The 14,027-nt window shown below is 32.7% G+C and overlaps 1 protein-coding gene across 1 annotated transcript; it reads right to left on the bottom strand.

Annotated features, from left to right (window-relative positions):
* Positions 1–8,247: 8,247 nt before the first annotated feature.
* On the bottom strand, positions 8,248–11,682 carry LOC129615537 (uncharacterized). Its single transcript, XM_055530773.1, has 2 exons — positions 11,664–11,682; positions 8,248–9,338 (listed from the first exon to the last, which is right to left on the bottom strand). The coding sequence occupies exons 1-2, from the start codon at positions 11,680–11,682 to the stop codon at positions 8,248–8,250; spliced, it is 1,110 nt and encodes a 369-aa protein (XP_055386748.1).
* Between the last annotated feature and the right edge of the window lie 2,345 nt (positions 11,683–14,027).

Genomic DNA, 14,027 nt, shown 5'->3' with positions numbered 1-14,027 from the left:
ACTAAAAAACTGCAATGTCAAAATTTTTGCGATCCTACTCGCAAAGTCCTATTTAATACCTTTTGTCCCATCTATAGTCTTTCTAGAAGTACCCATACTTATTTACAACTCCATAGCTCCATACATATTTTTAAAGGGAAATAAGATGGTTTTAGAAGAGTTACACAATAGAAAATTAGAAATTAGAAATGTAGAACATTAACTGCGTAGCATAGTGGGCAGCGTGATAGTCTACTAACCAGAAGGTTTTTAGACCGATGGTTACCAAAATATGGTTATATTTTTCTTTTTTTGGATTATTTTAAAGGTTTTTTTTTATTTCTTTTAGTTTGCATTTTCTTGTTTTATTTTTTTCAATATATAACAGATAAATATTATTATAAAAGTTTAAGAAAGCATTTATGTATATTTTTTTATAACTTCGTAACGAATTTTTTTGAAAGCTTTCAATATGAATTAAATGAAATATTATTGACTTAAAATCACATCAAAATTGACCAGAATATTTGTTACGTAGAAACAAGTCGGAAAATATAAACACTTTTGAATAGAAAGAGAATATTTTTGGGAATTTTTTCATCAGGCCAATAATGGGCTAACTTTTACGAAAATATTATTGACTCGGAATCGCATCAAAACTACCCAGTGAATTTTGTACGTTGCAAAATATATAAATTTTTGAAAAGAAAAAACATTGTTTTAGGGAATTTTTCTTTGAGACCAATAATAATTTGATTTCCGTCAAAATAACACTGGGTAATAAAAATTACCCAGCATGTTTGGGATATGGTAACATCTCAGAAAATGTATTGTTTACATTTTTGAAAAAAAGAAAAATTTTTTGTTGTTTTTTTTTTCCACTACAATAATGTAATCTACCAATACGATAATATATCAATAATTTGGAATCGCATCAAAACTACTCATTGCATTTGGTACGTACCAAAAAGTCAGAAAATGTATTCATTTTCGGAAGAAGTGAAACTTTTTTGGGAATTTTTTCAGGCCAATAATTACAATTTCCTCGAAAAAACCATTGGCTCAGATTAACAACAAAATAACTCAGTACGTTTAGTATGCGCTAAAAAGTTGACAAGTGAGTGAAATTTTGAAAAAAAAAGAAAATTCAACTGAATAGTGAGCAGTTCATAATAGCAAAAATTTACCCATTTGTAGTTTGAATAAAAGTAAAAAATTTTTTCCATATCACTGGTTCAAAATAACATTAAAAATATTCAGTACATTTGGTACGTGATAACCAATAGAGAAATGTAAAAATAAGCCTTTTCCCGCGATACTATCATTGGTTCAGAGTTCCACTAACATTACCCACTTTATTTTGTACATGGTAATAAGTCGGAAATTTTTTTTATATATGAAACTTTGAAAAGAGGTGCAAAACTTTTTCTAACTCAATAATGAGCCAATTTCCACAAAAATATCATTAAATCTAACTCGCGCAAAAAATTATGTAGTGCATTGTATACGAAGAAACAAGTTGGAAAATTTGTTTGGGAAATTTTCGTTAACACCAACAGTATAAGCCAATTTCTGCCTAAATATTCGCTTATAATCACATCAAAATTACGCAGTGCATTTATTACGATGCAGCAAATCTAGTTGGAAAATGTAATTTTTAAAAGAAACTAGTCGTGTGTGTTTGAATTGCAAGCCTTGCAAGAATTATACCTGTAGTTTTGAAATTGTGTTCCATTCTGTAGCTGAGATATTTTAAGTTTACTTTATTTCTTCAAAAATACACCCGTAATATACATATAGATATGTTTCTTCCGAATAAATAATAAGATAAAACTTAAAATAAGAAAAGTTCTGAAAAATAATTACCCAAAAATACATAAAACAAATAATTAGTTCCTTTGAAATCTAATATCTTTTGAGTAATTTATTTTAGAACCTCGCTTTGAGTTATATCGCATAAGATCGTAAAATACCTTTTACAATAAACACTTTGAGCGATAAATTACTGTATACGCATAAAATAATTCACTACTAAAATGCATGCATGTATGTGTTTGAAGTTTATAATACATGCAAATAAAACGTGTGACTGTAGAATGAGTTAAGACCAACACTAACGTATATAGGGTAATGCGTATTGAATGCGATTTCTATGCGAAAAGTCCCAGGTTCGAACCCTGTAAAATGTGATTTGCCAGATGAACTTTTTTTTATTAATAATTTTATTTTTTTTAAAATGAAATTAAAAAAGCTTCTCCCTTACAAATCAATACCAGCGAGTTTACGTTCTAAATATTTTTTGAAAATACCCTATTTGAAGAGGGAGGGCGGGTGGAATTAATACTTCTTCTGGAACATTAGAGGCAAAACTAAATCTAATGCCTTCTGTCCCATTTCTCTAGCCCTTCTAGAAGTACCCGTACTCTTTTACACTTGAGAAGTAGCTATATATGGATAATGTAAAATATGATGGTTTTTGAAGAGTTATGCGAAATATGAAGAAAATATAGAATTATAAAGGGAAATTAAAGGTACTGCGTAGCCTGTTGGATAGCGTGGTAGTCTGATAGCCAGAAGGTTATTGGATCAATGCTTGCCTGGGATGTTGTTGTATTTTTCTTTTTTTGGATTATTTAAAAATTTTTTTTTTCTTTTTAAATTTTTTGTATTATTTTTTTTTAAGATATAACAGGTAAATATTATTATAAAAGTTTAAAGAAAATTTCCAAAAAAATATTTTTATAATAGTTAAGTACATAAATATGTATGTATATTTTTTTTTAAAAGCGTCCCATCTAATTTTTTTTAAGCTTCCTGTATGAATTAAATAATATTCAAAACTGTGGTTTCGCATATAGAAAAACATAATTATTAAATCATGAGGGTAATATACAGAAATAAATTTTTCAAATAAAGAAAAGGTTTAGCCAAAAACAAAATAATAATTGTATTCAAATATATGTATGTAAGTACATATGAATGTAATTTTTCAAATAAAGAAAAGGTTTAGGCAAAAACAACATAATAATTGTATTCAAATATATGTATGTAAGTACATATGAATGTAATTTTTCAAATAAAGAAAAGGTTTAGGCAGAAACAATATAATAATTTTATTCAAATATATGTATGTACATATGAATGTATTAAAATTTAGCATTTTACAGTTTTTGGCTTGGAACAATAAAAATAAAATTCTAACTACATATATTCTGTATGTATATTTTTTTAAAGCTTGCTGCCAAAACATAATGTTCAAAACAATAACAAATGAAGCATTAATATTCAGGTGCCACAAAACATCTGATGTCTGATGAAAGCTGACATTTATTTACTTTAAGATTAATTCGACTTTCCGAACCAAAAATATGTGAGATCATTATATCTTCAAATATTATTTATTTCTCGGTTTGTGTTTCTAATAATAACGTAAAACGTATCATTTATTTCTTGGTTTGTGTTTCTAATTATAAAAAGTATAAAAGAAAAGCGTGCTTTTGTTATACAAAAATTTTTTCAGAAAATCTTAAAATAGAGCTATTTCGGGGCTAAAAAATTCCAATGTCAGATTTTTATGGGACCCTGGAGGCAAAAGCCTACCTAATGCCTTTTGTCCCATGTCTCTAGCCCTTCTAGAAGTACCCGTACATTTTGGTACCTGAGAAGTAGCTATATATATATACTTGTCGTGTGTGCTTGCATTGCAAGCCTTGCAAGTATGATGCCTGTAGTTTTGAAATTGTGTTCCATTCTGTGGCTGAGATATTTTAAGTTTACTTTATTTCTTCAAAAACACACCCATAATACACATATAGATATGTTTTTTCCTGATAAATAATAAGATAAAACTTAAAACTTAAAATAAAAAAGTTCTGAGAAATAATTACCCAAAAATACATAATTAAACAAATAATTAGTTCCTTTGAAATCTAATACCTTTTGAGTAATTTATTTTAAAACTTCACTTTGAGTTATGTCGCATAAAATCGTAAAATACCTTTCACAATAATCACTTTAAGCCATAAATTATTGTTAATTATAAACTACAATTCATGCACGTATGTATTTGAAGTTTATAATACATGCGAATAAAACGCGTGACTGTAGAATGAGATTATAAAAGTTTAAAGAAAATTTCCAAAAAAATATTCTTATAATAGTTTGGAAAAATTCGCAAAAATTTTAAGTACATAAATATGTATGTATGTATGTATATTTTTTTTTAAAGCTTCCTGAGTAATTTTTTTTAAGCTTTCTATATGAATTTAATAATATTCAAAACTGTAGAATATATAGAAATAAATTTTAAACGCATAATTATTAAATCATGGGAGTAAACATATAAAAATTAATTTTTCAAATAAAGAAAAGGTTTAGTCAAAAACAAAATAATAATTTATGTATGTAAAAATATATGTATGTATGAATATATGAATATATGTGTGTATGTATATATGAGTGGATTAGAATTGAAGATTTTAAAATTTTTCGTTCCAACATATGAACGTTATTACATATTAATGTATTAGAATCGAAAATTTTGAAATTTTGCTGTTGGAAAAATTATAAATAAAATTATAAATGCAAACATACATAATTATGAATGGATACATGTTTTTTTTAAACTGTGGGTAAACATATAGGATTGATTTTTCCAAATAAAGAAAAGGTTTAGTCAAAAACAAAATAATAATTTATGTATGTAAAAATATGTGTATGAATGTATATATGAATATATGTGTGTATGTATATATGAATGGATTAGAATTGAAGATTTTAAAATTTTTCGTTCCAACATATGAACGTATGTACATATTAATGTATTGGTTGGTTGGTTGGTTAGAGTGGCTGGTGCGACCCAACTGGCCAACACCCCAATTAGCACTGACGTGCCGTTTTGCTACCACCGCCTCGTGAAACCCGGTTGTCAAAGTACGTTGGTCCAGGGCCAGCAATCAGAGCCACCCCGTTCTTTTAAGGAACTTATCTACGTCCCCGATACTTTTACTAGAAATGTTCCCCAGTTCCATTATGTCCGTTCCCCCAAATGACAACAACCTGGCCCTTTGAAGAGCCGGACACTCGCAGAGATAGTGAAAAAGCGTCTCTTTTTTGTCTATCTCCCGACAACTGCGGCATGACGTATTAAAGGGCATTCCCAGCCTAGCTGCATGATCCCCCACAGGCCAATGCCCCGTGTACACAGCCACTAACTTAGCTATGTCCGGTCGAGGCATCGCCAGGAGGCTCATTGATTTCTTATGGTCGTATTTCGGCCACGTTTTCCTAGCCGTTGCACATGTGCTCAGGCCCCTCCACCTGTGGTCCGCACATGTTATTTGGAAGTGATATATATCAGTTTTGATGGTGTTTATAGGGACAAGAACTCGCTCGGCCCTGGAGCCGTCTAATGCCGACCCACATCTGGCCAGTTCGTCAGCCCGCTCGTTTCCTGGTATGTTCCTATGTCCCGGAACCCAGAGTAAGGTGATACTATGATGACTGCACAATCTCGTCAGCTCATCGTAGCAAAGCCCTACCAACTTTAAGAATATCTTTGGTGAATTTAGAGCCAGAATCGCAGCCTGACTATCCGTCACAATTGCGACCTCCCGGGCCACAACCAAATCCCTTCCCAGGATTTCGCATGCCTTCCATATGGCGAATACTTCCGCCTGGAACACGCTTGATCTGTCGGGAAGGCGATATGATTCCGATATGTTCTGAGTTTCTGAAAATACTCCAGCACCGACCCCATTCCTATCCTTGGAACCGTCAGTGAAGAGAGCAATATCAAAGCCTTGCAGTGGAAGATTTCTCTTCCACTGCTCGCGAGACGGAAGCTCAACCCGAAACTTTTTGTCAAGCTCAAGTCTAGGGATACAATAGTCCGTAGCATCTGCAACCACTCCGTCCGGTAGTGACTGAAGGACATTGCCGTGGCCATACGGCTTTTCGTGCCAGCACTCAGCTTCTCTGAGTCTAACGGCGCTTGCCGCGGCCAGATTCTTAATATGGATGTCTGGTGGAAGCAAATGGAGGAGTACATCCATAGCGTCCGTGGGCGTCGATCTCAATGCCGATCTTGGTACAGTTGTAAGCTTTCTCCAACGCCGGCCACCACACGAGTGAACCGTAAGTTAATATAGGTCGTACAATGGCCGTGTATAACATAAAACCATTCTAGGTTTTAGTCCCACCTCCTGCCGACCATCTTTTTGCAGGTGTAAAGTGCCGTACAGGCCCTGTTCACCCTCTCTTGCACTTTAAGCTTCCAGTTAAGTTTAGAGCCGAGTATGACTCATAAATACTTAACTGTTGGACTCAAACTGAGCGACAAACCACCCAATCGAGGCAGTCCAAAGCTCGGGATTTTTGTCTTAGTCGTAAAAAGTACAAGTTCCGTCTTGGCTGGGTTCACTCCAAGGCCACATCTATTAGCCCAAGAGCTCACCACATTTAGAGATCCTTCCAAAACCCCACTGATTGTTGGAAGGTCAAAGCCGGAAACCAGGATTACTAGGTCGTCAGCGTATGCCACTGCCTTCACTCGCCTTTCGTCAAGTTGCAGTAGAACTTCGTTCATAACAACAAGCCACAAAAGCGGCGAAATCACCGCACCTTGGGGCGTTCCCCTACTAATGTACCTTGTGACACTACTATCACCAAGATCCGAATAAGGGATCCTGGTCCGCAGCATGGATAATATCCAGCGTACCACAGCATCTTCCAAACCCAACTGAGTCAGAGAATTTTCTATGGCCCACGAACCAATATTGTTGAAAGCACCTTTCACGTCTAGAAAGGCCGCCAACGTGTATTGCTTATAATGGATAGATTGTTCGATAGTCCTCGCTACCTCGTGTAGTGGGGTGTCTGTGGACCTTCCCCCGCAATATGCATGCTCGGAAGGCGAAAGTCGAACTTCCTTCATTCTGTTCCTGAGCCCTAGCTCCAGAACGCGCTCCAGCGCTTTTAGAACGAAGGAAGTCAAACTAATTGGTCGAAAATCTTTGGCGCCCTCATGGCCCCTTCTTCCCGGTTTGGGAATTAAAACAACTTTTACACGTCTCCACGACTTGGGCACGTATCCAAGAGTTTCCATAGAGTAAATTGAGAGTTTCCATAGACGTTTTTGTCCATGTCCCACCCCCATCCTTCAGAAAAGAAGGACTGGTATGGTCCTTGGAAAGCACTCTGCCCAATCTGGCAGAATCCCTGGTACATTCTACAGTTCCACAAAAATCCCTCCAACCCTGGCTTTTTGCGGAACGGATAGCCCTCTTATACTCTCTCAGGCACTCCTTATAAGGTTGCCAGAACCCATTCTTGTAGCAGATATTGAAGACATCCCTGGTAATCTTCCGGAGATTACTCAAGTCTTCGTTCCACCACGGGGGATACTTGTTTTTTGAATATTTCAAAGGACAGGATGCTCTGAAAGCCACGCCCATGACTTTCTCAAATCTACTGATTTGCGCATCAAGTTCTTCGACTTCGTTAATATAGTTGTTAATATCGGGCATGACCATGAACTTGGCCCGCACGATGGCTCTGAATTTAACCCAATCTGTTCTTTTAGGGTTCCTAAAAGGTTTGGGATTCCCAACTTCGAATCCCACTGTGAAGATTATCCAGGCATGGTCAGAATACGACCTTTTGCTAGATACTCTTCAGTCCTCGATTATACAGTTGTTAGTTTTAAGTGTTATATCTATCACATCTTCCCAGCCAGCAAACCTGTCTGTGCTAGGAAAAGTGAAGGTAGGGGTGTTGCCTCTATTTGCTATCTCTAGACTACTATCTAAGACAAAATTAAATAAACACTCACCTCGTTCGTTGATCTCTGTGCTGCCCCAGAGGGTATGTCTGGCATTGGCGTCGCAACCCATAAGCAGACTTGCTCCTTCGGCTGCGCCAACCTCTGCTAGGTTTTGAACTTCCGGAGGTGGAGCAGGCCTATCATGAGCCATGTAGACTGAGCTCATTAATAGGTTCCCGCCGTTTCCTTCAATCCTCACCACCGTCATGTCTGCGGTACTGAAATTAGAGCAAAGAAAGGCTTTTACATGTTTTTTACTTAAGACACAAGTTCTGATCTTACCTTCAGCTGGATCTACAATCTTGTAGAATAGGTTGTATTTCTGGGTGCCCAGTCCCTTTATCCTGTTACCGTTCACCCAAGGCTCCTGAATTAGAGCGATGTCGATGTCTTCCTCTTCTAGGAAGACCAATAGGTTATCCGAGGCTAATCTCGAATGCTTGAGATTAATTTGGATTACCCTCATCGCTCTTGCTCTTATCAGCCACCTCCATCTGTTCAAAGAGCTGGCTCGCTTCTTCTATGGCGTCCCCTTCTGGGTCCGCACATCGAAATATTTTGAGTTTGGCATGCCGTATGCCAAACCGCAGTCTGTTGTCCCTCCTGTCCAACGCCTGTAGACTCTCCTCATTAATGAGAAGTAGGAATGACTCACTGTTTTTCTGAGGCTCCTCTTTCTTGATAATTTGCCAATCATCCATCGGCACCTCAGGATTGGCAATTTTTAAGACCTTTAACAACTTGTCCCCCGCAATATTCATCTTAGGGATCCAAATACGAGCCCGGGGTCTCCTAGGAATTTCCTTAGCTGGGATGAGCTCAATCTTGGACCCATCCCATGTATCGCTAATCTTAGCAACACACGAACTAAGAAAATCCCCGGAAAGCTGGTCCTCGCATTTGATCACCCTGTAGCCCCTGACTACCTCAGATGAATCGAAGCTCAGGACTTCGCTGCTATCGGTCGTTAGGAGATGTTCAACCACCATCTCCGATAATTTTGCTTCGACCTTGCACCATAACTCGGAGGACAACTTCAGGTTGGTAGACTTTCTGTCCACCACCCCAAACTGAAGATGATCACGGACCACCTCGCTCATCGTTCTCCCCTGTGCACGATTTCCACTTGATGTTAAAGGTCTGGTTGTCTTTGGCTTGACGACCTTCGACCTTTTGCTCTCTTGAGCATTTCTATCTTCATCTTGAGACCTTACTCTTTTTGTGGTCTCTTGAGGCTTCGTGTTCTTATACGCATTGTACTCGTCAATTACCTTCTGGTATTTGACTTTGTCCTCCGCGTCTTTTTCAGAAGTTTTACCTTCTGCTTCATTCTGGGCAATCTTGCCTAAAATGAAGACGGCCTTCGAATATCTCTTCTTGAGTACGAAGGCGGGTCCTTTTGATTTTTTGCTTTTAGAACTATGGCTGGTTCCTTTAGCTTTTTGTGTAGATTGTTCTGGTGATTTTGCTACCTTACTGGTTTCATCACCACAAATCGATACACCTGCTTCCTGACTGGAAGCTAGTATCTCGTCTTCTGACGAGGTTATTAATGTATTAGAATCGAAAATTTTGAAATTTAGCTGTGGGAAAAATTATAAATAAAATTATAAATGCAAACATACATAATTATGAATGGATACCTGTTTTTTTTAAACTGTGGGTAAACATATAGGATTGAATTTTAAACATAAAGAAGAGGTTTAGTCAAAAACAAAATAATAATTTATATATGTAAAAATATGAGTATGAATGTATATATGAATATATGTATGTATGTATATATGAATGGATTGGAATTTAGCATTTTTTACAGGTTTTCGCTCGAACAATAAAAATAAAATTTTAGGTAGATACATACGTACATAAATTGTGTATGTATGTATATTTTTTTAAAGCTTGCTGGCGAAACATAATATTCAAAACAATAACAAATGAAGTATTAATATTCAGTTGCCACAAAACATCCAATGTCTTTTATAAAATCTGACATTTATTTCAGTTTATTTCGATTTTTCGAAATTGAAATATATGTGAGATCATTGCATTTTCAAATATTATTTATTTCTTGGTTTGTGTTTCTAATAATAAAAATAACGTAAAACGTATCATTTATTTCTTGGTTTGTGTTTCTAATTATAAAAAGTATAAAAGAAAAACGTGCTTTTGTTATACAAAAATTTTTTCAGAAAATCTGAAAATAGAGCTATTTCGGGGCTAAAAAGTTCCAATGTCAGATTTTTCTGGGACCCTAGAAGCAAAACTCTATCTAATGCCCTTTGTCCCATGTCTCTAGCCCTTCTAGAAGTACCCGTACTTTTTACCACCTGAGAAGTAGCTATATATATCTAATGTAAAATATGATGGTTTTTGAAGAGTTATACGAAATATGAATAAAATATAGAATTATAAGGGAAAATTCAAGGTACTGCGTAGCCTAGTGGTTAGCGTGGTAGTCTCATAGCCAGAAGGTTATTGGATCAATGCTTGCCTGGATGTTGTATTTTTCTTTTTTTGGATTATTTTAAAAATTTTTTTTTTATTTTGTTTAAATTTTGTGTTTTATTTTTTTTAATATATAACAGATAAATGTTATATAAAAGTTTAAAGAAAATTTCCAAAAAAATATTCTTATAATAGTTTGGAAAAATTCGCAAAAATTTTAAGTACATAAATATGTATGTATGTATGTATATTTTTTTTTAAAGCTTCTTGAGTAATTTATTTAAGCTTTTTATATGAATTTAATAATATTCAAAACTGTAGAATATATAGAAATAAATTTTAAACGCATAATTATTAAATCATGGGAGTAAACATATAAAAATAAATTTTTCAAATAAAGAAAAGGTTTAGTCAAAAACAAAATAATAATTTATGTATGTAAAAATATATGTATGTATGAATATATGAATATATGTGTGTATACCTGTTTATTTTATGGATACCTGTTTTTTTTAAACTGTGGGTAAACATATGGGATTGAATTTTTCAAATAAAGAAAAGGTTTAGTCAAAAACAAAATAATAATTATTGTATGTAAAAATATATATATGTATGCATATATGAATATATGTGTGTATGTATATATGAATGGATCAGAATTGAAGATTTTAAAATTTTTCGTTCCAACATATGAACGTATGTACATATGAATGTATTAGAATCGAAAATTTTGAAATTTTGCTGTTGGAAAAATTATAAATAATATTATAAATGCAAACATACATAATTATGAATGGATACCTGTTTTTTTTAAACTGTGGTTAAACATATGGGATTGAATTTTTCAAATAAAGAAAAGGTTTAGTCAAAAACAAAATAATAATTTATGTATGTAAAAATATATATATGTATGCATATATGAATATATGTATGTATGTATATATGAATGGATTGGGATTTAGCATTCTACAGGTTTTCGCTCGAACAATAAAAATAAAATTTTAGGTAGATACATACGTACATAAATTGTGTATGTATATTTTTTTAAAGCTTGCTGACGAAACATAATATTCAAAACAGTAACAAATGAAGCATTAATATTCAGTTGCCACAAAACATCTGATGTCTTTTATAAAATCTGACATTTATTTAAGTTTATTTCGATTTTTCGAAATTAAAATATATGTGAGATCATTGTATTTTCGAATATTATTTATTTCTCGTTCTCGGTTTGTGTTTCTAATAATAAAAAGTATTATTTCATTTGCTGGTTTGCGTTTCTAGTAATATAAAGTATAAAAGAAAAAGGCGCTTTCGTTATACAAAATTTTTTTCAGAAAATGTTAAAATAGAGCTATTTCGGGGCTAAAAAGTTCCAATGTTAGATTTTTCTGGGACCCTAGAGGCAAAACTCTACCTAATGCCTTTTGTCTCATGTCTCTAGCTCTTCTAGAAGTACCCGTACTTTTTACCACCTGAGAAGTAACTATATATATATAACTAGTCGTGTGTGCTTGCATTGCAAGCCTTGCAAGTATGATGCCTGTAGTTTTGAAATTGTGTTGCATTCTGTGGCTGAGATATTTTAAGTTTACTTTATTTCTTCAAAAACACACCCATAATATATGTAGATATGTTTTTTCCTGATAAATAATAAGATAAAACTTAAAACTTAAAATAAAAAAGTTCTGAGAAATAATTACCCAAAAATACATAATTAAACAAATAATTAGTTCCTTTGAAATCTAATACCTTTTGAGTAATTTATTTTAAAACTTCACTTTGAATTATGTCGCATAAAATCGTAAAATACCTTTCACAATAAACACTTTAATCCATAAATTATTGATAATTATAAACTACAATTCATGCACGTATGTATTTGAAGTTTATAATACATGCGAATAAAGCGCGTGACTGTACAATGAGTTAACACCAATTCTAACGTATATTTGATAATACGTATTGCATACGATTGCTATGCGTATTTTTGGCATTTTTGGGCACCAAACTTTGTTAAAACATTTTCATACAGGTCTTTTACATGATTGCATATCAATGCTGTATCGATTACTTTCCGATTGTACCTTAGTATAATTGATTATACCTTAGTAGCAAATCGCAAAAAGAGTACGTATGTATATAAGTAAATGTGTATGTAATCGTACATGCTATAAAACTATATGTAGATATTATTAATTTTTTGTTTTCTTGTTATAACTCACACTTATAGAATTAACCTTATTTCCAATATATATGCCATCAAAATTATACAAACATTACCCCCATAAGGATGTAGTACCATTTTGTAAAAAAATGGACCAAAACATCTTTGGAGGGGGTGAAGGGGAAGGCCGGACGGGTGGAATTCTTGCTTTTTCTGGGACCCTAGAGGCAAAACTCTATCTAATGCCCTTTGTCCCATGTCTCTAGCCCTTCCAGAAGTACCCGTACTTTTTACCACCTGAGAAGTAGCTATATATATATAATGTAAAATAGGATGGTTTTTGAAGAGTTATACGAAATATGAATAAAATATTGAATTATAAAGGAAAATTCAAGGTACTGCGTAGCCTAGTGGTTAGCGTGGTAGTCTCATAGTTAGAAGGTTATTGGATCAATGCTTGCCTGGATGTTGTCGTGTTTTTATTTTTTTGGATTATTTTAAAAATTTTTTTTTTATTTTATTTAAATTTTGTGTTTTATTTTTTTTTAATATACAACAGATAAATGTTATTATAAAAGTTTAAAGAAAATTTCCAAAAAAATATTCTTATAATAGTTTATAAAAATTCGCAAAAATTTTAAGTACATAAATATGTATGTATGTATATTTTTTTTAAAGCTTCCTGAATAATTTTTTTTAAGCTTTCTATATGAATTTAATAATATTCAAAACTGTAGAATATATAGAAATAAATTTTAAACGCATAATTATTAAATCATGAGAGTAAACATACAAAAATTAATTTTCCAAATAAAGAAAAGGTTTAGTCAAAAACAAAATAATAACTTATGTATGTAAAACTATATGTATGTATGAATATATGAATATATATGTGTATGTATATATGAATGGATTAGAATTGAAGATTTTAAAATTTTTCGTTCCAACATATGAACGTATGTACATATGAATGTATTAGAATCGAATATTAAAAAAGAAACAAAAACAAAATAATAATTTATGTATGTAAAAATATATGTATGTATGTATATATGAATACATGTGTGTATGTATATATGAATGGATTAGAATTGAAGATTTTAAAATTTTTCGTTCCTACATATGAACGTATGTACATATGAATGCATTAGAATCGAAAATTTTGAAATTTTGCTGTTGGAAAAATTATAAATAAAATTATAAATGCAAACATACATAATTATGAATGGATACCTGTTTTTTTAAACTGCGGGTAAACATATAGGATTGAATTTTAAACATAAAGAAGAGGTTTAGTCAAAAACAAAATAATAATTTATGTATGTAAAAATATATGTATGTATGCATATATGAATAAATGTGTGTATGTATATATGAATGGATTAGAATTGAAGATTTTAAAATTTTTCCGTCCAACATATGAACGTATGTACATATGAATGTATTAGAATCGAAAATTTTGAAATTTTGCTGTTGGAAAAATTATAAATAAAATTATAAATGCAAACATACATAATTATGAATGGATACCTGTTTTTTTTAAACTGTGGGTAAACATATGGGATTGAATTTTTCAAATAAAGAAAAGGTTTAGTCAAAAACAAAATAATAATT

Source organism: Condylostylus longicornis, unplaced genomic scaffold (assembly GCF_029603195.1).
Source record: "Condylostylus longicornis isolate FDR11 unplaced genomic scaffold, ASM2960319v2 ptg000136l, whole genome shotgun sequence".
Lineage (NCBI taxonomy): Eukaryota > Metazoa > Arthropoda > Insecta > Diptera > Dolichopodidae > Condylostylus > Condylostylus longicornis.
Note: the sequence above shows the minus strand (reverse complement) of the source record. Positions and strands in the feature narration are given on the sequence as shown.